Source organism: Sander lucioperca, chromosome 13, assembly GCF_008315115.2.
Source record: "Sander lucioperca isolate FBNREF2018 chromosome 13, SLUC_FBN_1.2, whole genome shotgun sequence".
In the NCBI taxonomy this organism is placed as follows: Eukaryota; Metazoa; Chordata; class Actinopteri; order Perciformes; family Percidae; genus Sander; species Sander lucioperca.
This window is the reverse complement of record NC_050185.1, coordinates 13281626-13304238: the sequence shown is the minus strand read 5'-3', so window position 1 is coordinate 13304238 and position 22613 is coordinate 13281626. Positions and strand designations below refer to the sequence as shown.

General features: G+C 38.4%; 1 protein-coding gene across 2 annotated transcripts in view; it reads left to right on the top strand.

The window, feature by feature from the left end:
• Window positions 1-6053: 6053 nt before the first annotated feature.
• LOC116064701 (serine/threonine-protein phosphatase 2B catalytic subunit alpha isoform-like) overlaps window positions 6054-22613 on the top strand; it is a 31336-nt gene continuing 14776 nt past the window's right edge. Inside the window, exons 1-6 of one of the 2 annotated variants that reach the window (XM_031319885.2) lie at window positions 6054-6464; window positions 13246-13446; window positions 20933-21057; window positions 21193-21304; window positions 21710-21855; window positions 21946-22085. In XM_031319885.2, coding sequence (XP_031175745.1) covers window positions 6410-6464; window positions 13246-13446; window positions 20933-21057; window positions 21193-21304; window positions 21710-21855; window positions 21946-22085 — 779 coding nt within the window. In that variant the 5' untranslated portion in view covers window positions 6054-6409. The remainder of the gene's footprint in view (window positions 6465-13245; window positions 13447-20932; window positions 21058-21192; window positions 21305-21709; window positions 21856-21945; window positions 22086-22613) is intronic. The other variant, XM_031319884.2, reaches the window with a different exon arrangement.

Sequence of the window (22613 nt, the reverse complement as noted above, 5' to 3'; positions counted from 1 at the left end):
TGTAGACACACATCAGTCCAATGAATTTCCTTTGTTGGTGATCACCACATACAACTTCTCAAGGGCTAAGAAGGGCTAAAAGTAATATCACTATTTTTAGACCAAACAGCAGCTGGAAACCCATTTCATATCTATGTTTGTCCAAATATACTTGTCACATGTGTGATCATCACTAAATTGGCCTTAATGATGAGGAAAGTGGACATTATGTAGCAACAACAACAAACACAACGATCACCATGGTAGAGGAGACCCCAAAACTTGTTGCAGAAAAGATTAATTTCTTTTTTTGATTATTCTTCAAAACAGACCCACCAAAATAAGTGTCTTGGTTTGGGGGTGTGCATTTGATCTAACAACACACTTCCATGTGCTGTGACTTTATTTGAAAGCTGCATGTGTTTGAAATGTAGCTTTTGCAAATGTTGTCTTCAAGTGATATATCATTTTGTAATGAGGCAGAGTTCATATAATGTAAATAAATAAAGGTATAAAGTTAAAGAGATATAGTTATAAATATGGGTATAAAGGTAAAGAGAAATAGGTATACATATAGGTATAAAGTTAGTTTGTTGTGTTAGCATGCTAACATTTGCTAATTAGCACTAAGGTACAGCTGAGGCTGATGAGAATGTCGTTAGTTTTGCAGGTATTTTGTTATAAGCCAAAGTATTGGACAACTTGAAATTTTGATATTATAATTGCGCCAGATTAAAAGTCATTGGATCACTATAGTTATTACAATATCCTGAGAGGGATACCAATGTGTGTATAACATTTCTTGTTGAAATATTTGAGTCTGAACAAAAGTGGTGGACTGACCAACCTACACACAATGCCATCCCGAGAGCAATGGATAATAACATTACTGATATAGGTATTTCATTATTTGACATGCAGTAAACGTTTTGGGAAATTGATATCCATATTAAGTTAGCACTTGTTGGTGTGATAGTCACAAACTATGTAAAAAACTGCTTTGCATTTTAGGGGTCTTTTCAGAACCAGTTAATGTCCGGTATCAAAACAGCCCAAATGTATGTAATGTGTAAACATATAGAAAAAGTTACCCTTGATGCAACAACAAACTCTAGTATAAACCAGGTGTTGCCATCTCCATGCTTTTTTGAGTCCAGAGATACTGTATGTTACTTTTGTTCTTTCTTTCAGCTATCTTATTTTTCACTTTTGTTTCTTCATTTTTTGTATGTTTCCATTAAGGGTTTTATACGATTTCACTGTAATCATATGAATGGCGTGAACAGGAATAATTTTGCCTCTATAAAACCCACTCTGACCACATTATTTTTCTCTTTTGTAGCATTCTATATGTCCTTCCTTTTGACCTTCTAAAGTCCTCTATCGCTAGTATGAAACGGAGGAACATTACATTGTAGTCTGCAATCGCAAGTCGCTTTCATAGGTTGAAAAGAGGGTCAAAAGAGAGAAAGCATGAGAGAGAAGGAGAGTCATGCATGGATAGATGGGTAGGAGGGAGCAGCAAGCTGTGACTCTTGGACATGTTCTGGTGGGTGCACTGAACCCCGGAGGCTGCAGCCACACTCAGCTCTTTGTTGTTTTCGTTCTGCACAGGGAGGCACGGTACTTTCCTGAGCTGGGGAGGAGGATTAGTGTTGCATGGCCTCCATCCCCAGCTGCACACATGACCAACGCCGTAGGAAAGCCCCCAAAGACAGCCCAAAAGAGGTACATAAGGAATGAAGGGAGCAGGGCGAGGCATGAACATCAGCTTTCTCAAATACTGAGGAATGTTGCATGCCCTGTAAACCCTCTAAATGATCAATGCAACACACTTTCAACATCCCCCTTATTTCAGAAAGGCTGGCCTCCTGTTCTTCTACTTGTTTCTACAATGTCTATCCCAGCTTACACATAGAAATGTTATTTTTTCTCTTATTGTTCCGCAGCACAAACACAGACTTGTTACATCCTTAACCTCTAACCCTTATCCACTTTAATAAACAGCATCAGGCCAACCCCACATTCAGCTCTATGTATCTATCTATCTTTTTTTTTTATCAGCATTGATTTCTAATATTTGACAATTTATAGTCTTGAAAGATGCCTGTGATTGCTGAATTATGATTTAATGCCTTTGTCATCTTGTTGCTGAACATTTTGAGTCCAGGGGAACTAGTATTGAATCATATTATTAATACATTTACAAAAGTATCCCATTCCAAACCCAAACATGTGTGAAACATGACATCTACTGGCAACAAACAGGGTCCTCGCTCTCTCCTATTGGCTGGTGTTTGATGCCAGGTGATGTCACTTCCTGTAGAATACCATAGATCATCTGTCACCAAATTTGACCGGCTGCTGGAGCAGAGTGTTCCAGTTTCTTCTCACAACCTCACAACCTCCAGGAAGTCACTGAGTTCAAAGAGAAACAGTTTTAGCACAGAACTGCACGTAAAAATGTTTTTACATTTCGGTTTTTTGTACGGATTAAACAAACAAGATACAGTGTGTTAATGATGAGTTTTAGAGGTGCAGATAGGCGTATTGTTTAGCCTTGGAGTGAGCCAAGCCAGCTGTTTATCCTTCTCTTTTCTTTCTGCTTCTGATCTTCATGCTAAGCTAAGCTAAATGCCTCCAGGCTCTGGCTTCATATTTAATGCACAGATACGAGGGTAGTATCAATCTTCTTATCTAATTCTTGGCAAGAAAGTGAATAAGCGTATTTACCAAAAGCCCAACTATTACTTTATCAAAAACAGTTAACCTAAAGGCAATTGCATAATAAAACAATCTTGCTAAATTATTTATATGCTAGTATTTGTATGTGTTTATGGTTGTACTACAGTTTTAGAAATAGGCCTGGGTTGGGGCCCACAGTGTAACCAAAGTAATGAGATCAAGCCAGTGACTTTCTACCATTAGACAGCACATATAACTCAAGTCAATCAGAATAAAACAAATTCACTCTATCTCAACTGAATCCAGATAAGGTGATCTGGAAGTGAGGAAATTACCAAGTAATTCAAGAAGGGTACATAAACAGGGCTGTGCAAGTAGCACGAAAATAGAAATTAATATATTAATTTCATATTAATATACTTGTGGACTGTTATTGTTACGAGCCAAGGCATTTTGCTTGAGATGTAATTGAATCACATACAACATGGCTTGTGATTTCATTAATGGCTTGTGCTGTTGATGTGACTGCAAAATAACTGTGAGTTAATTAAGTGGGAACATCTGAATAAGCTTCAGTATATAATGTTGGAATAGGCCATTTCTAAGTGCCATTTTCTCCTAGCTGTGCCAGGATGGCATGCCAGCAAAAACAGTATTTAAAAGGAGGGGTCAACAAATGTAGCTGCAACAGGTCAATGCCACTGCAGAACTACTCTACACCTGAGAACCAGATTTATTTGTAAGTAAATCTCATTTAAAATTAGGTTTGCACACTTTGCACTCTGTACATGTGACAGTCAGTCTGTCACTTCCGCATGTCATTTCAAAGCAATGTAATGCTTTTTAAGGCATTATATCAGATTTGGCAGTTAGTCATTTTTGTGTGTTATGCATAATACATTTTGGCTCAAGAATATTGTTAATTTTCTCAATACTGAACTGCATCTCAGGTTCATCTGTTCCAGCAATATTGGCAACTTCAAGGACACACCACTTCCATCCCACACTCTCATTTGAGTCCCCAAAGTGTTAGGGATTTTGTGGTGTGTGTTCCCATCCTAATGAATAAGCCTAAGTCATTCACGCCTTGTGTGAGCCTCACAGCTCCATGCTGTAGAGGCCCGCTGCCTGATGATCAACACTGGCTCAATTTCTCAAGATTTATTACTCATCCTGCTACTAATCACATGCTCAGCTTCAGCTGTCAGGAAGCAAGTGGCTCTATTGTATTGACTGACAGTATGAGGACAAAAAACATGACAAAATTACATCAACAACTGTTTATCTTGTACCACTAAATACGTAGTGTCATTGCTTTCTCAAATGATCATGTCTCTAAATGTGAAGCAGCAAACACTGCCCCTCCTGTAGCAGTACCAGCCAACCAGCTGTTGCTGTCGTTGCAGTTAAAATCAGGGCTAGGGCCCCATCTAGTGGAATGTCCTACAGAGGCTGTCTGAGAAACTTCCTTTAGAATAAATTAAATGAAATAATAACTAGGAGTAGAGATGGCTATCAAAAGTGTGTGCTTTTTAGGTAATAAACAAATCATATCAGTAATACTCTCAGTGATCACTCAAGCAATGTTTTACCCCATGCTGCTTCTTAAGAGTTCAAAATGTAGCATCATGCTCCGCTCACATCCTGCTGCTTTTAGTCATGTTCTTTTGAAAAGAGCTTTTACTGTTTTAAAGAAAGGGACAGACTAGTCACCAAAGGTTGGGTTAGAAATTCATGGTCAAACTCATGATTCAAAATGTTATACATCTGCTAACATGAACAATATTCACTTCAGGTTTGCTACAGTACAGACAAGGTGTGCTTTCATCAAAATGTCCATGCATTTAAGACAAATTATGGTAATCTTAGATATTGGTCTTATGTATTTCTATGTAGCTTTTGGGTTTTTTTATGGCCTTTATTTGACAGGCCAGCTTGAAGAGAGGAAAGGGGAAAGAGGAGGGAGGACGACATACAGCAAAGGACCATGGATTCGAACCCGGGGCGCTGCCAAGGACTCAGCCTACATGGGCACACTCTACTGGGTGAGCTAGAGGTCGCCCTATGTAGCTTTTTTAGTAGCACATCTAGAGTCTGAATGCCAAATGGGAATTTTTTTAGGGCAAGGAATCTAAAAGTCAACTTTTCAATTCTATAATGTTCAATGTGAAAACACTTTTGCATTTGTGTTATACATAAAAGGGCTAGTGTGCTAAATGCTAAGTGACATGTTTTATGGATATTTCATATTATATTCAATGCATAATAATAATAACATTAGAGCAACTGATAAACTGTACAATTAACCCAAATAGTGTACGCAATACCTACAGAAAGTAGGAAGAGTAGAAAGTTTGAAAGATTATATTCTGTAAATATTTCATTAGAGATTAGTTTTTCTGTTATTTTTTAGGAACTTTTAATACGATTCTCTGTATTATGTATTTTATTTATTTATTAACAAACATTTTGTCAGTGTTTTCTTCTCCCTGACACTTGGCCCTTGTTCTATTAGCTCTTTAGTAGTTTTAACTGCATACTTTTTTTAATGCAGGTAGATAAAGGCCAACTTTTTTTAAGTTGTCTTATAGCCTTAAAATCAAGAAGGCCTCGCAACCCCCGTGAAGCTTTGCATTCCAATTTTAACTTGATTTCTCACATTGATATGGCGTTCCAAAACAGTTTTCATTTGTTAGAATAAAATCAATCAGGGGTTATGGCTATACCAGCAGTTTGTGTAAAAGTCCCCAGATGTTGTCTGGCGCATGGCTGGCTAAATGAAGAATGAGGTGGGACCATGGATGTATGGGTGGGACCAGTCAGGCATTTGCCTTACAGTCCACACTCAGGGGTTAAATGACCACTTTCACATGAAGTGCCACAATATTCGGGATTTGTACATTTAATAGTATTTTTGAATTCATTTTTGAATTTCATTCATATGCATCCAATATATATAATGTAAGCACTGGACGTGTTTTGGTGTAGGCTAAGTGTATCTCACTCATCAGAAAATGTATTTATTGGCATTTCCTGTGGCACATAAACAAAATGACGTCATCTCCAAATTGCTAAAATAACATTATTTTTTCTTTAAAAAATGTGTGCTATCGCCATGTTTGAGTAGCTCAGTTTGCACAAACCCTGGCGGTTTGTCGCCACCAAGTGAAATGTCTCTGCTGTCTTTGCCATAAATCCAACTGCCTGTGATGCTCGCGTGCACGTGCGCGCGCCTGTAATCAAAACGAACCTGTCCAGTGATCATGAATGTTACACATGTTTGAACCGAGGCCCATACGCTCCCATCTTCGGGCGTACAGAAATTTCGAGAATACCGAAACATGGCGCGCCGTGCGTGCGTGGGGGCAACCCCGTCTCAGCCTCCATCTGATGGCAGCATCAGGCAGTCCCGTGAAACATTTGCGTGGGAGTTCCCTCCACCGCCATGTCGGGGGTGCATTGCTCTCTCTCTCTCTCTCTCTCTCTCTCTCTCTCTCTCTGTTCATCCTCCCCCACATTAACAGCTTAGCACAGCAGCAGCAGCTCCTACTGTACAGCATCCAGCATCCAGCATCCATCCCTGCCTGGGGAGCAGCAGTCCTACCCGGCGCAGCACCGACGCACGGAGGGGGCGCATCACCTAAGTGATGCCACAGCATCAGTCGCATTTCGACAACAAATACTGAGAGTAGACTCTAAAAGGAGGGAGAGAAAACAGCTTCAGCCTCGAAGACAGCAACTGCCCATGAAGATGTCTAACGCTGACATCGTCTTAAACGCCACCGATCGGATGGTGAAATGTAAGTTAGCCTACATTTTGCATTAGGCTATGGCTGTAGAAAGATATTACATAACATCTCCTGCATTTAGCTCCTCGTGGTTTGGCAGAATATGGCCTTTATTTTCATGTCGTGCATTAATGGTGTATGCGGCCATCAAGTTGTGTTCACGGTGATGATAGTGAGCTGCTGGAGCTTTGATGTTGATAAACAATCCGGTTTTCTTTGCTGCACAGCCCCCGCGAAGATTGGGCATAAAGCTTAGAAACAGCAGTGCAGCGGGGAAATATGGATTTTATTGCACACATTTATGTATATTGTAATCTTTGCTGTCACGATGTGACTGCCTATGTTGGCTTTAGCTCGGTATAGGCATAAGAGGAGAGATGGAAAAACAGCTGAATTACCGAGCTTGTGGTAGAAGCTGGGGCAGTGATGCAGCAGGATTTCACAGGCTTTGACAGGGCCAGTGGAAGAGGAAGAGGGCATGTAATTGACATTTAATGGGGATATATTTTACCGGGAATGAGTCATGTTTTAATTTGTTGAGAAAAGGAGTATATGGGATCCCAAAAGCTGCATCAGTAGATGTTGAGAAGGATGACTTGGACAACTTGGATCAATGGAGGATGATGAAGTGCTCACAGTTGTGCCATAACTCATTTGATCAATGCTCATTTTGACAATGGATCAGCTCACAATCACCACTGTGCCTGAATATATTCACATTCTGTAGACTATATTGTCGTTCATAATGGCCGAGTGGCTCAGTCAGCATTAACAACTGTGTCCTTTAGGCTACAGAGTTGTGGAAACATAGAATAATCTGCACTATGAGATACACTTATGTGACAACAAATGCAGGCAAAATGAATGTCCTGTAAGCATTTAACTGTTACAATTGAAAAACTAACTTTAGGAATTATACTTTCAGGTCTGGACACTCAAAAAAGGAACTATATTGTGAATCAGCAGTTCTTCCCGAGGGACCCTAACAATCTTATGTTCAAACTCATTTTTAATGGAAATAACACACTGGGCATCCTAAATTCTGAAACACACTATACTGCTGACAAATTTTATTATATTTGCCATGTTAGCAGATGATACACTTCATTGTTTTGCCAGGACATTCTCTCCAAACAGTGCATCTAGCCACACTATCATTTGTCACAATGTCACAATATGTCTATAGGAAGAGAAAGAAGTTGATAAAATGACATTAGTGGTTGTTGTTTTGAGCAAGACCTCAGAACCAAGATATAACTGTTGTTGTTTTTTTGGCAAAGCTTTACTGACATCCAGGCATTCAAAAATATGTCAAACAAAAGGTTTATATCAGCAAACGCTGCACAGACAAAAATTCTGACTCAGACTTTTGCTTTTGTAACATGGTCATGTAACATTTAGCATTTTCGTACACAGTTCTAAACACTCAAAGCATATTTTTCTGGTTCAGTAAAATAATATGCATTTGTTTAATTTTTGCTATTCTCGTAGCCTTAGGTCATTTAAAAACCTTTCTCAATAGCTTCACCTGTCTTCAAATCCCCATTCATTTGCTCTTTTGGACAATTGAAAATGGATAATTTCTCCGCACATGAATGTTCCTTGTCACTTCTATCCGCTCTACTATTCTTGTATTCCACTTTGAAAAAGTAGTAAAACCCAAGTTTTTTATAATCCCCAAAAGGCTGAAAAGTTAAAAAAAACTAGATGCAAGAAAATGAATCATGCATCCTTCAGGTGATCAAAGGCAGTTATCAAGACAATGGCGATTTTGATAAGTCAAGACTGACATTTCTGACAGTTATTGTATGTCGTATGTTGAAAACTTCCGAGCACTGATTCTTCAAGGTACTACTACAAGTTATTTTTAACTCTGTATAGATTTAGAACTTAAACCACAGCAAGTTTCTTAGCGCTTCTCTTTTATCTTACATGTTTTAACCTGACAGGATATATCTTAAAGGTCCCATGACATGGTGCTCTTTGGATGCTTTTATATAGGCCTTAGTGTCCCCTAATACTGTATCTGAAGTCTCTTTCCCGAAATTCAGCCTTGGTGCAGAATTACAGCCACTAGAGCCAGTCCCACAATGAGCTTTACTTAGGATGTGTCATTTCTGTGTCTGTAGCTATTGAGGAGGAGAGAGGGGGGGGCAAGGTGGAGGGTGGGGGTATGGCCTTGACCAACTGCCACTTTGCTCGTTTGAAAGCCATGATGTCTCTCTCTCTCATGGGTGGGCCAAATTATCTGGGCGGGCAAAGCAGAGAAAGGGGAGGTAACCTTGCTCCTTATGACCTCATAAAGGGAAGATTCCAGATTGGCCCATTTGAGCTTTCATTTTCTCAAAGGCAGAGCAGGATACCCAGGGTTCGGTTTACACCTATCGCCATTTCTAGCCACTGGGGGACCATAGGCAGGCTGGGGGAACACATATTAATGTTAAAAAACCTCATAAAGTGAAATTTTCATGCCATGGGACCTTTAAGAGATACAGTAAGTGCTGGTCTGTGCAGTTTGTTTTCCACGGCACTGTCACCGCCGTGCTGTGGGCATTGAGAGGCATATTCAGGTCAGTTATTTCAGGGAATGGGGCCTTTAGTACACCTGTGAACTATCTTACTTTATTATAGCACTGTAGAAAATAATTTTCTTCATGTCACAGTCACTGTATCTTAAAGAAATGCAGTATGTGAATTTGTAACTGTTTTTTCATTGTCTGAAGCTATAAAAGCAGTTTCTTTAAATAAGCAATTATGCAACAATATGAGAAGCACTGCACTGAGGCATGATATGTCAGCTTTAAACTCAACAGGCCTTGCATCAGGCTAAAACATTCACTCTAGCTTTCAGTAGCAAACATGCAAATTGGTTCACACTTATGTTGATAATAGTTTATCAATGGTTACGATGGCGCAATAGTTGGGTTTAGCAGAACAGGTCTGCTTCGATCTAAACATTTAACATTGGTCGGGAGGTACATAACCCTTCAAACATCTGCATAAAGCAGCTGGTGGAGCTGTAGGGGGTGGGTGGAAAGAAAGCAACACAACATATGCTAAAAGCTTGACACTTGGGTCTGTAGACTGTATGTTAATTGGACCTCTTATAAATGCACACTGTCTAGTTAGTCCAATCAGATGAAGCCATTTCCTGACTGAACCCAAGGTTGCTCATTAGCAACATAAAATGCGCTTTCATTTTTTTCGAGCTTGCAGTATGGAGATACCATTCCTAGGAAAATGTGTTTTGGCATAAAAAAGTGTACATTACAGGCTCATATTCATCAATGTGATCGGAAAAAATTGATGTGTGTCTACCGCATGAGCATTTCCAACAGCATCTCTGTGAATCTCTAATGCAAATTGCAGTTTTCCGTGGGGGCACTGGCTGTACTCCAACAGTCAGCTGCTGCTGCTGCTGCTGTTGCCCAGCAACATACTGTATTTCGTAGTTCAACTCTGCTCTGGTGCTGAGCAGAAGTCAGCTTTTCATCTCATCTCATCTCACCATACATCTATTTCAGTGGACTTGTACATTTGAGTCTACATATGTATGTGTCTGCAAAATGCATTGTTGAAGATCATTTGTCTAGTATCTGGGTTGCTTTTTGGATTGTTTTGTTATTAGTGGGCTTAATCCTTTGTTGCTCCATTCTGCATAAAGAAGCTAAGTGTTATGTCCTTTTCAAAGCATCTGGATGTGGCTCTATTTCAGTTCATGTTACTGGTAAAAAAGTGCCAGCAGTTTGAATAAAAAGTATAATCAGTTCATGTTGAATTAAGTTTCTGCATTTTACATTCATGTAATGTCAATTACAGTACATATAGCAATACATTTTGGCCTTCCAGTTCTGACTGTTTTAAGATACTTATTTTAGGCAGTGTTTTTATAGCTCACTGGCTCATCTACTTCCTCTCAATTTAAGGTAATTCATCACTGCATTTGAGATGTATTTTGCCAAGTTGTATCGCCATGCTGTCAGGCAGCCAAACATTGCCATTAACCTAACTAAAACTTGAATGGTGACAGTGCTGAGTTGATACTAGCTGGTGGTAAAGTGTCAAAGCACACATCGCCATCACAGATACACACTGCACACCGTGAACATTCTTTATACACTTGCTGGGGTCCGCCTCATTATCCCAGGAGCAGCGACTTTGAGGAGATTTCTCTAGTCAAGCATTCATTATTAAAGAGCATGTTGATCATGTTCGGTTTAAGCCTGAGCTTTGAGACTCTTCCTTTGTCTTCTCTTCATTTGGCACTGCTGAGTGGCCCTGTTTGCTATGCACTGCACAAATCTTGCAAGCATACCATTAGCCTACTCCTGAATATACTGCTGCTGATGTCTTGTTTCATGTGTACATAATATGTGCAGGGATGTACTAGTAAAGTACTAGAATATTTTACTAAAACTACTCAAATTAAAGTAAAAAGTCAGAGTAAACATTTCTGAGTTACGTTTTAAAAGGGGAGGGGGTGGTATAAGATGACGATAATGTTATATGATAGAACTATTAAATTAAAGACCACCTTTAGGCTACAAAATAAAGTGCATTAACATGCACAATATTGTCTCACAGTAGGGAAACAACCTCATGCCACCAAGCCCTTATATCTAAACAATAAATTCCTTACAGACAGAAATTTGCATCCTATGCATAGAACTCATTATCAATTTTAAATATACAACCACCTTTCTCAGTATAGCCTTAAAAGAGTTAACCAGAAAAGAGGACAAAATATCAGACAATTACACAAAAATGACCAACAATAAATAAAAAGAGCTATGGACACTGCGGCGGTTGCAACAAGCATTATAAGGCTTAATAGGATATTAAGTAACCTGCCACTTTAATAACAGAATAAAGCTTCAGCAAGGCAGCCAACACAGAGATGTAAACACAATATATTACAAAGTGCAACACACACAACAACACGTTTCTAGGCAACGCAGTGGTTGTTGACGTCCTCCTCTGAAGTGTTGTTGTTGTACCCTACTCACCTGGCTGAACATCATTCTGCAAGTCTTGTGCACTGCAAAGTCCTCCTCAATTTGCTCTCGGTGAAACTTCTCTGCTTGGTCATTCTCAAAGCATAATATTACAAGTCCACTCAGCGTCTCTGGTCCCATTGTGCTTCTCAAATTCAAAATGTTTTGATCTAAAGCAGTCACAGCTTTGACGGGGATTATTGTCACAAACAGCAGAAAGGCCTCAAACACCTAAATGAAGGTAAGAATTCCTAAGCAAATATAGAAGTCACCGCTGGAGGATCCACCATAAGTATTTTAGCATTTAGCATTTTAAGGTAGTCCCAGAATGCACCTGTTGGAAACACAACATATTCGTTTTATTTAGGCCACTTAGCGTGCTCGCTGGATGGTAAATCGGTATTTAAGGAAGATGCAACCTTTTTTTTAACTAAGCCGAGGTACAATAATGCTAACCTTAACCATAATCAATAATGATGTCATCCTTTGTTTTATTTCAATTTGGTGCATTTTTGTACTGTTTACTAACTGCAAACCCTGGCCTAGGTGCGACCACACCCCCCACGCACCCTTGACACTTGACTAGTGAATGTTTCAACATGTATGTTTACAGAGTGTCAGCTGACTACTGAGCATCTTCTGCTCTGCTGCAGCTGCTGATTTGGCACCATTCTTTTGTTCCTTTTCTCACACAGTTTATCGTGTGTGTGTTTGTGTGTGTGTGTGTGTGTGTGTGTGTGTCTTCTTATTCTAATGAATTTTGAAACTGGACTTTATGTGACTTATTTTTCCTTTCATCTGAATTATTTATAATTAGAAAGAGTTTTCTGTGTTAAGCCAGATGATCTGTAGATTAATGCCAATACATGGTCCTTCAAAGCTTGTAGTCACAGTACACAGAGATCAGCACCAGATCTAATAAATAACCTTTTCTGCCACTGAAGTAATGATCTGTGGTTGGATTTCACAGTTTCACAGGCAGTCTGTCGGGAAGGTAGCTGGTGCATTTTAATGGCCACGGGCTTTAGCAATCCAGGGAGAGTGCTGGATGAATAGAGTGCTTAGATGTTAGCTGAGTTTTATCCAGCACTCAGAAAATACTTAGCAAGTAACCACACATCTGTACTGGAATAACTGTTAGTAGCTGACAGTTTGTTGTGCGTCAATTCCAGTTACTGATCCAGCTGCTGTTTATATACAATTTAAATTTATATTTTAAGTAAGGTATGTTGTATTTAATTGTTTTCTTTACAAATAGATATTATTGACATAAAATAATATAAGAATTGACATGCAACACATGTAAAACACACTGCACAAATAACTGCGGAGTGATTAGCATCTCTGACCCACCATTTTAAAAAAAATAACTAATTTGTACATATAATCATCTGTAAGGAATAATAGTGTTTGACATATATTTCTGAATAAATTAAGGTATTCCTGCTAATATAAATTTGCAAATGGCTTCTCATACTTTATGCATATTAAGCAAAGCCATGTTTATGATAAAGGTTTTCATGCCAAAGACGTTTACTGTAAGTCAACAGAGATGGATGCAGCAGCAGCACAATAATGCCTGCAGGCAAAACATAGATGTGGTTTTCTCAAATAGAATTTCTGCATGAATTCCTTGATATGTTGTCTGTATCATTCCGGAGTGGTTTTTGCCATTATTCTTTCACATCAGTGCAAAACAACTATAATCAAGAATTGTATTCTTGATGGCATTAACAGCCATAGTTACCGTGATGTCCCCTCTGTTTAAATGTCACCATGTGCCTGTGCTCTGTCCTCAGCTGTCCCCTTCCCCCTGAGCCACCGCCTTACAATTAAGGAAGTGTTTGACTGCGAAGGGAAACCTCGTGTGGATCTCCTGAAGGCCCACCTCACCAAGGAGGGCCGTGTAGAAGAAGCTGTGGCACTTCGAATCGTCAGCGAGGGAGCAGCTATCCTGCGTCAGGAGAAAACTATACTGGACATTGAGGCACCAGTCACAGGTATTAACCCTATTACCAATATTTACCTGGCGCATCCGGGTGACGTAGCAGCGACAGTGGCATCAATGGGTTGCTGTGCTTTGGTGGCCGTCATGTTGAATGTAAACAAAAAGCTGCTCTGCCGTCGCTGCGCTATTGTCATCGTGTAAAGTCCACCTCAACGGTTGTGATTGGTGCCTCGATTTGGAAAAATTGGAAATGGTTATGAATGGGCTCTTGGCCAGACTGACTTGTGGAGCAAATCTCAAATTTGCCGAAAGTTCGTCAGGGTTTTCCCAGGCTAGGACTTTTATGCTAATGTAACTGACCATCTTAGAACATATAAACGTCAATATAAACTTAACACACCCAAATACATATCTATATTTCTACCAGTCTACTCACATTTATGAACGCACACATGGATGGACGACTCACAGACTAAAGCTAATACAATTTACAATATCTACGATGTATTCCTCTTAACCACTTTAACTGCTAACACCATAAACGCGTGTCAGCACGTTTATGTTTATTCTACAAATACATATATACATTATATACTATACTATAAAAAATTCACACCTAGCTAATATTAATGCAGCCTAATACAGCAGCCCTTATATGTATTCTACAAATATATATATATATATATATATATATATATATATATATATATATATATATATATATATATATACAGTATATATTATCTAAGGAAAACAAATTCACACCTAGCTAATATTAATGCAGCCTAATACAGCAGCCCTGTAATAAGTAATCTAATTTCTGATGTTTTTAATGTTCAGTTTGTTGTTTCGGAGAGGTGTTGATTCAACTCACAGGTCATTTTGAAGGCTGTGGTTTGTGGTGCTGTTGAATTGTATTGCATTATACTGAAAGGCGTTTCTGATATTTTCTCCACCCCATTTATATCAATGAGGATATAGAGTCTGGTCTGTGGTTGTGTGACCTTGCCTTACTGTTTGTCTGTTTGTTTTTTATGTTTGGACAATTGATAGAGACATACAGGAAACAAGTGAAGAGTATGACATAGACACAGACTAGACCTGAATAGAACTGGGGACATTGCGGTTATCAGCAAAATTCAGCATGTAGCACTGGTTGAAAAAAGTTTAGCAGCTACCTTGATACTGAAGTAGTCCCCAAGAGTGATATTTCAAAGATTTTTTTTTCAGAAGTGAATATTCAGAATGTTCAGAGACACGTCTCCAAATTAATGTTTGTGTTGCTCCATGTCTGCTGGATGTGTAAGAAGGTAATTGTTTGCCAACACTTTAGTCAGACTTTGATTGTGTCTCAAATCATGCACTTTTGTACTATCTACTTTTGCTACTTGCTATTATGAGTATATAGTGTAGGGCTGTCCTCGACTAAAGAAATTCTTAGTCGACTAACACTTATATGATTTTGTCGATTAATCGATTAGTTGATGTAATCGACAGAGCTGTGCTCTTTGAGAGATGATTAAGACTAGAAAAGCACAATATAAATGTAGTTAATTAACCATCTGTAAAACTGAGTTTCTCCACAATTAATCCTGCAAAAGCACCACTTTAAATCTTGTGTTTACCAGAAATGTGCTCATAAGTTTCTTGGAAATGAGTAATTAAGCATGAATAAGCATAAAAAATGCGTCATCAACTAAAGAAATCTTAGTCGACTAAGACCAAAACGACCGATTAGTCGACTAATCGACTAAGAGGTGGCAGCCCTAATATAGTGCGTGCACACTAACAAAGTATGGCCAAATGGAGTGTACTACGAGTACCTGGATGCTGCACTCAAAACATTGAGTGTGGAATGCTGGACACTACTCTCCCTCAACGGTCACCGTCTTTGCTATGTAGCAGAAGCTACGGCACCACCAACATATTTTTTAACTTGTGAATATGGCATGCAAGAAAGCTGCAGCGTTTACAATTGAAACGGCGAAAACCGAACTATACAAATGTAATTAATACTTGTGTTCTTTTCAAGAAGTCACCACTATTTTGTAGTCATATAGTGAGTAAACAAGCCGGTATATATTTTGTCTGGCAACAATAGGTGATATAATAGGTAATATAATGCTCCGCCTGGCTGCAATTTACCATTAAAGAGAAGAAGAAGAAGAAGAAGAAGAAGAAGAAGAGTGATTTCCAGTCATTGCATAACGGCCATGCGTGATTTGAGACAACACTACCATGTCAAAATGTACACACTACACAAGTGAGTACATAGTGTACACAGTGTACTCACAAAAGTATCCAAATTGATACAAAACCTTGTGGGTTTGTTAGCTTGTTGTGGAGTTTGTTTGCTCCTAAGTGGCCAACAAATCAAGTACTGCAGCTTTAAAATAATAGTTTAGTTTTCTACGTTGAATTTGCAGCTGACTTTATTGGACTAATGTGACCCTTTAATCTGTGAGTAAATGCTCTTTATTATTACAAAATGTTGACTTTTGTGTAACAAGGTGGGACAGTAAAGCCCTGCTTAGAGAAAAGTCATGGTCATGTGTATAATTGCTTTGTATCATTTACCTTAATAAGTGAGTCTACAGCCATGCTTGCAGCAATGATAATGTTAACATGATGACGTAAAACAGGTATGATTATAATATTTACCATCTCAATTTAGCGTGTTGCATGCTAACATTTGCTAATTAGCACTAACCAAAGGTGGAGCAGGTGAAGGTAAAGATAATGTTCTTAGTTTTGCAGGTATTTGGTCATAAACTAAAGTATTAGACAACTTAAAATGTTGACCTGATGGTGGCACTAGATGAAAAAGTTAGGGTATAGTCAGGATAAAATACAATTTATCCTAAGGGGGAAATGAATGCCTGAACCAAATGATGCTTTTGTTTGTACCTGTAGTACAAAAATAAACAGGGCACCTGACTGGAGCACAAGCAAAGATGAAATCACATAAGAGATACTGTATCCATATGAATGTAAGTTCTTACAGCAGGAAACTGTCACTTTCAGGTAGAATCATCATTATCTTGTCATATAAGTGAAATAGACCAACAGCATTTCAGTATACTGAATCTCTTATACTGAATCTCTCATTATAAGTCCTCTCATCAAACACTAAATCACTGGTTCCTTTTTGGGTGAGGCTTTTCAAGTAGAGTGTACTACTGTGGTGCTTTGACTCCGAGGAGAGCATTATTGGGTCTTTCTTTTTAAGTTAACTAAAGAAACCACATTCTGGCTAATCCTGCTCAACACTTGTGTAACTTAGTAAAAGACCCAGTTTTATTTTAGTGAACCAGCAACATAAACATAAATCAAGGTAAAAGGTAAGTAAAAAGAAAAATATGAATTAAAATTATGAATGAAGATTCTGCACTGTTATCCCAAATTAGTTGCCTTTACTAGAAATTTGCGTGGAAACCCGTTACCTTAAAGTTTTTACACAAGGTGAAACTTAACAGGTCAAGTTGTATTAACACAGAGCGGTTAGTTGATGCACTAGACAAATCAAGTTTACATTAGTAGTCATTACTAAAAATCATTAGTAAACATACATTATTTTTTTCTGGAGCCATGTTGTCTAAAATAAGCATGTTAAAGCTTTAGTGTGTAAATTTTTTATATTAATAAACGTCCGTTACATTCAAGCTATTGCCAAATGAGTTGCTACAAAGCTAATTAAGACCTCAGCTCAACAAAACTCTCTCTGTATTTCTCAGTATGTCTATGTTCAGAAACTGGTGTCGTCTGGCAACTTTTGCGCTCAGAAAACCGAGTGAAGATAATGACCTCTTCTGAAGAGTCCATCATGTTTTTTTAATCCTCTGTGTCCTCCTTGGCTACTAGCAGCTGCGTGGAGGAGGGGTGATGCGCGATCACAGAAGGCTTGTACCATGTGGATGCGCCGACAGTTTTGTTCTCATTACTTAGAATTTCTCATGGGGGAGACCAAAACTACACACTATAGCTTTAAACATGCAAAGAAACATAACAATTAAAAACCTTAGGCTCATTAAGTCATCACTAACTAAGGAATATATAACTATTGTTTTTCCTTTATGACAGCCTGATTTTAAAAACAATGTATCCAATTCATTTGTTCCATTAAATAAAAGGACACAATATGGAAGAACTATTGTAGTTTTTCACTGCAATGTCTTGAATAGACAATTCCACTCAAGATACAAGTTACAATCTGTATATAATCTCTACCATGTCTCACTGCCCAGACCTCATCAGCCCCCATCTGGGTCTCAGTCATGGTGCAACAATAAATGTAGCTAAACATGAACACTAAATCAAACATACAAAACTAAAACCCAGATAACATAAATGAACACCCAAAACATTAACAGAACCTTATTAAAACACACTTTAAATAGGACAAAAACATTCAGAACATTCTTTTACCCATGAGCCTTTGCTTCGCTTTAGCGCAGAACAGTTAAAATGATTCCGCCCCTCCCATACAGAAACGTAAAGCCTCTGAACACCCACACAGGTGTTTTCAGATATTCTGGCTGATGTGACTCTGCTCAGGTTGAAGGTGGGCCTGAGCTTTGATGGGAACTTCAAAGATAAATTCTTTCTACCAATAAGAATTATACAGCTGTCATTTGTCCCACCCTAACAGGTGCAACAGCACTAACAGGGGACTCATGAAGATGTCACTCAATCAGTCTAACCACACCCACACAGTCCTGGGAAGAGGCCCAATCAGCCACATTAACTGAAAACACCTGTATGGGTGTTCAGGGCCTTTAACATCCTTAGTTATCTCTGTTTTTTATGACCTGTGCCTTGCTCAGTGTGTTTTAGTTATGTTCTTAAACCAGACACAAAATAATTCTATCCCGAGTATTTAAAAACTTTAAAAACAAAAATACATATTTAGCCAATACTAAGCTAATGAATTGAGAAAATTGGCAAACTAAAAGGTGCTAGTAGGTATTGGTATAAAATGTTAATAAATTTTTTTTTTTATACCGAGTGAAATGCTTATCTATTTGAGTGTCAAAAACTCAAATTGATTTTATTCAAATTGAAGCTTTGTCAATTTTAGGTTGCACACTTTTATGGCTGCTTGTGTTTCAGCAACATTTAGGCTTACACGCTTCTTTTGTTAAATTAATGAAAGAGTTTCATTGGGGTGTCCTGTGGTAAAAGTAAGAAGAAAAAAAACTGGGTTGTCCTGGCAGTGGTTGGACTTTATACAATGTAGCCACGATGTTCCATGGTTTGATTCCAACATGGACTTTTGGTGAATGTCGAAACTCTTTCCCTCCCATGTTTATTGGCTGTCGGTCTCACTGTTGCTAATCAAGAAATCTTAAAAAAGAATTCAAAATATATACAATCCTGGCCATTTTGCTCAAATCAAAGTAACATATTTCTATTCTTTGATACATTCATGAAATTCCCATAAATACTTTGCACTGTGGACATTTGATTTTGGTGCATTATGAGGCCACAATCATATGTTCTGTTTATTTTTATCATGTCATTCAGCTTCACCCAAAACTGTGTGATATTAAATATACATGTAATTAGCTTCCCATCAGCTTAATTGTCTTGATTGAAAGCAAGTACAGTGTTTAGCTAAAAGAAAGGTGATAAATGGATGAAATGCACATTGACCTGAAGAGACGTCTCAGGCTTCTCATCTTGACTGGTATCGGGAAAATGAAGGCTATATGTATTAAGCATGAAATATGGATGATGAACTGAGTATTGTGTACGGGCATTTGTGAGTGTAGAGGTCTGTTTCATGTCTTTGTGAGCTTGAGTTGTGTTTGAATGTCTCTGCAGCTGTGTGTGTGTGTGTGTGTGTGTGTGTGTGTGTGTGTAGTCATATATTATGAAGAATTTATGCACTTGTGAATCTTTACTTGCATGGATGTGTTCCATGGGTGTTTGCGTGTGTGTGTGTGTGTGTGTGTGTGTGTGTGTGTGTGTGTGTGTGTGTTTGTGTGTGTGTGCGTGTGTGTGTGTGCGCATGTGTGTTTGATTGCTTTAGTCACACAAGCAGTCTCCCACTCACATTGCTCTAAGCTTTGAGTGGGCGAAGGCCACTGTGGAGCTGATAGGGGAGACAGAAAAGAGAGAGGAGATGGAGGATGAGTAGGAGAGAAGGAGACAGAGGAAGATGATAATGAAAAATTGAAGGCAGTAAGGAAATGAGATGTAGTTTGCACTCCAGGGCCATGGTGTTCACTGCGAAAAAAGTATGTATCTCCCCTGCGGGCTTGAGCTTTTTCTACCTCTTTGAGGTGAGAGCTTCTCAGTTCTCTGTGGAGGACAAAGGCCTTTCAGCCAAAGACCGTAGCAATATCTCAATAAGATGAGGACAAGAAATATTCATACCATTATATTCCTCTTTAGATGTTTTAATACTGGCAGTGTGGCTGTAATTGTAGATTAAATATATATTCTTGCTGTAGGAATATGAATATGCAGGAATATTATTTTCATAGTCTTTTCTGTTGCTCTGCTGACTGTTAAAAGTGAAGTCCATCTTGGTCCTACTTGACACAATGTATAGACATATTGGAGGGGCCAAAGACTCAGCAGATAATAGAATAACAAATGCTTTTCTTAATAGTGACAATGTTACCTTCTCCATTAAAGGAGTTGTGAAGTGTGTTGGGGCAGGGTTAGCCTGTTATTACAATAATCCAGAGTAATAATGAAGAAATGTTGACATGCAAATAGCTGTAACGTGTTTAAACTAGCATACAATATGCTCTTTTTTATTGTGTATAACATATGTAGCTTTTGTTATTTATGGCATGCGTTTATGGTTACATAACATCTACAATTCACTGGACATTGTACTTGATTGTAAGTTTACTACTTTGATATCCTGATAGTAGCAACAGCAGTTATGATCACAATATGTCACCTTTAAACAATATAAATTAACTGACTGTTGAGATACAGATATTAACACAAACATCTCCATGTAGTTGCACTGCCTGCCCACCTGTCTATTTATAAAGCTAACCTGTGAGCATGAGAAGAAGATAGACACCTCTGATAGAAAGTGATACCTCTGATACTACTCTGTACTGCCATGCCATCCTGCCAGAATATTCTCTACTGTCTCTTTTGTTTTCTGTCTTCGAACCAATAGATAAAAGAAATGGATCTCTGGCTCTCCTTACAAATGCAGGCGCCTTTTATTGGAAGAAAAACATTGTTGATTTTTAGCTTCATAACAATACAACTGTATCCAATTATTTGTGAGTGTGTTTCATAAGCTACAAGAGGTTTGAGAGTTGTATCAACCCATAGTGAGGCTATTGTAATTGTTTCACTGAATGGAATAGGTCAAAATAGCCAAATGATACTACAGACCTGTGCTGAACATGAGAAATGTGTTGGGGGTTTTTTCCGCCATCACACATGCAAAAAACAAGAAGATGGATGTGCACACTTACATGCAAAACACCGAGATGCAGACAAAGATGGTGAATCAAATTCTTTGATTCCGTAACGTTTGCTGTCCTTTCGTTGTTTTCCAGTCTGTGGTGACATCCATGGGCAATTCTTTGATCTGATGAAGCTGTTTGAAGTGGGAGGATCACCAGCCACAACACGGTACCTGTTCCTTGGGGACTACGTGGACCGTGGCTACTTCAGTATTGAGGTAAAACCATCAGAATATCATTAAGTATGTCATGGGGGAAATAAACTGCAGAAAGCTTTATATACTATCACTATAACATAAGTTATACAGCTTGTTGCATGGAATAATACTTTGTTCATGTGTGTGTTTTGACAGTGTGTTTTATACCTCTGGTCGCTGAAAATCCTCTATCCAAAGACACTATTTTTACTTCGTGGAAATCATGAATGTAGACATTTGACAGAGTATTTCACCTTCAAACAAGAATGTGAGTACATATAAGTGTTTATCATATTGTTTTTTATTGTTTATATATCTTTCTCTCTGTGTCTTGCTAATTTCATGTGTAGCCTGGAGCACTTTTGGTAATGCACCTTTCTGTTGACTGTCAAGTTAATTCTGTATGATGGCACAAAAAAAGTTGAATGGATTTGTCTGTGAACAATTGAAAATTTAGATCTAGCAAAATGCATCTACTTTCTCCTTACTGTACTAGTTTTGTAATTTTGTGTAGTTCTATAAAGATGTCTCACAAGAACAAACCAACATGCAATATTTAATTTTATGTGCAAACATATTTGTCCAGTAAAACTGTTTCTGATTCTTTTGATGTACATATTGTGTTATATCTGAGAGAATTGATGCCGCTGATTACACGTCTGTCTTCTGTCAGGTAAAATCAAGTACTCAGAGCAGGTGTACGACTCGTGTATGGATGCATTTGACTGCCTTCCCCTGGCTGCACTCATGAACCAACAGTTTCTGTGTGTCCATGGTGGGCTCTCACCTGAAATACACACCTTAGATGACATTAAAAAGGTAACAACATACTGCCACCAAGCCTTACTGTACGTTGGTTGTTTTAAAAAAAAGTTGTTAAAACTGGCATTTCTGCTTTTTTATGTTAAGTTGGATCGGTTCAAGGAGCCGCCGGCTTTTGGGCCCATGTGTGACCTGCTATGGTCTGATCCTCTGGAGGATTTTGGCAATGAGAAAACCCAGGAATATTTCAGCCACAACACAGTGCGAGGCTGCTCTTACTTCTACAGGTGAGCAGTTTCTTTTTCTACTTCTTTCCTGCAGCAACTTCAGTCATTCTGGATTATAATAACTTTATAACACTGTTATTGTCCATACTTAGATACTTAACTGCATTAAAATCCAAATTTACTAAATGATACATTGCAGAGTTGCTTTAATGCATTCAGTGGTCTGAAATTTTGTGTTTATGCCATCTTGCATTGCGAGCAATCACCCACATCAAGTGCCTATCATACACTGCACTGATCCCATTAGCTTGACCCATGTGGCTCGTTACAGGTCTAGTAGTAGTAGGAAAATAAATGAAAGCTTGCTACTCACACTGTGTATACTTTAACAATAAATGCTCATATATACGGTAAGCTAAAAAAAATGAATCCTGTATTGGTTGATCATGAACTAGGTGGTTTCTTCTTCACACCTCTTCTGCTTCATTAAGCTGTGTATTTAAGAGAAAGGAGAAGATAGGGGAACGGGAATGACATGCATTACAGTAAAAGGTCTCGATGAGATCTAATTTAATCCTTCAAGAGAAT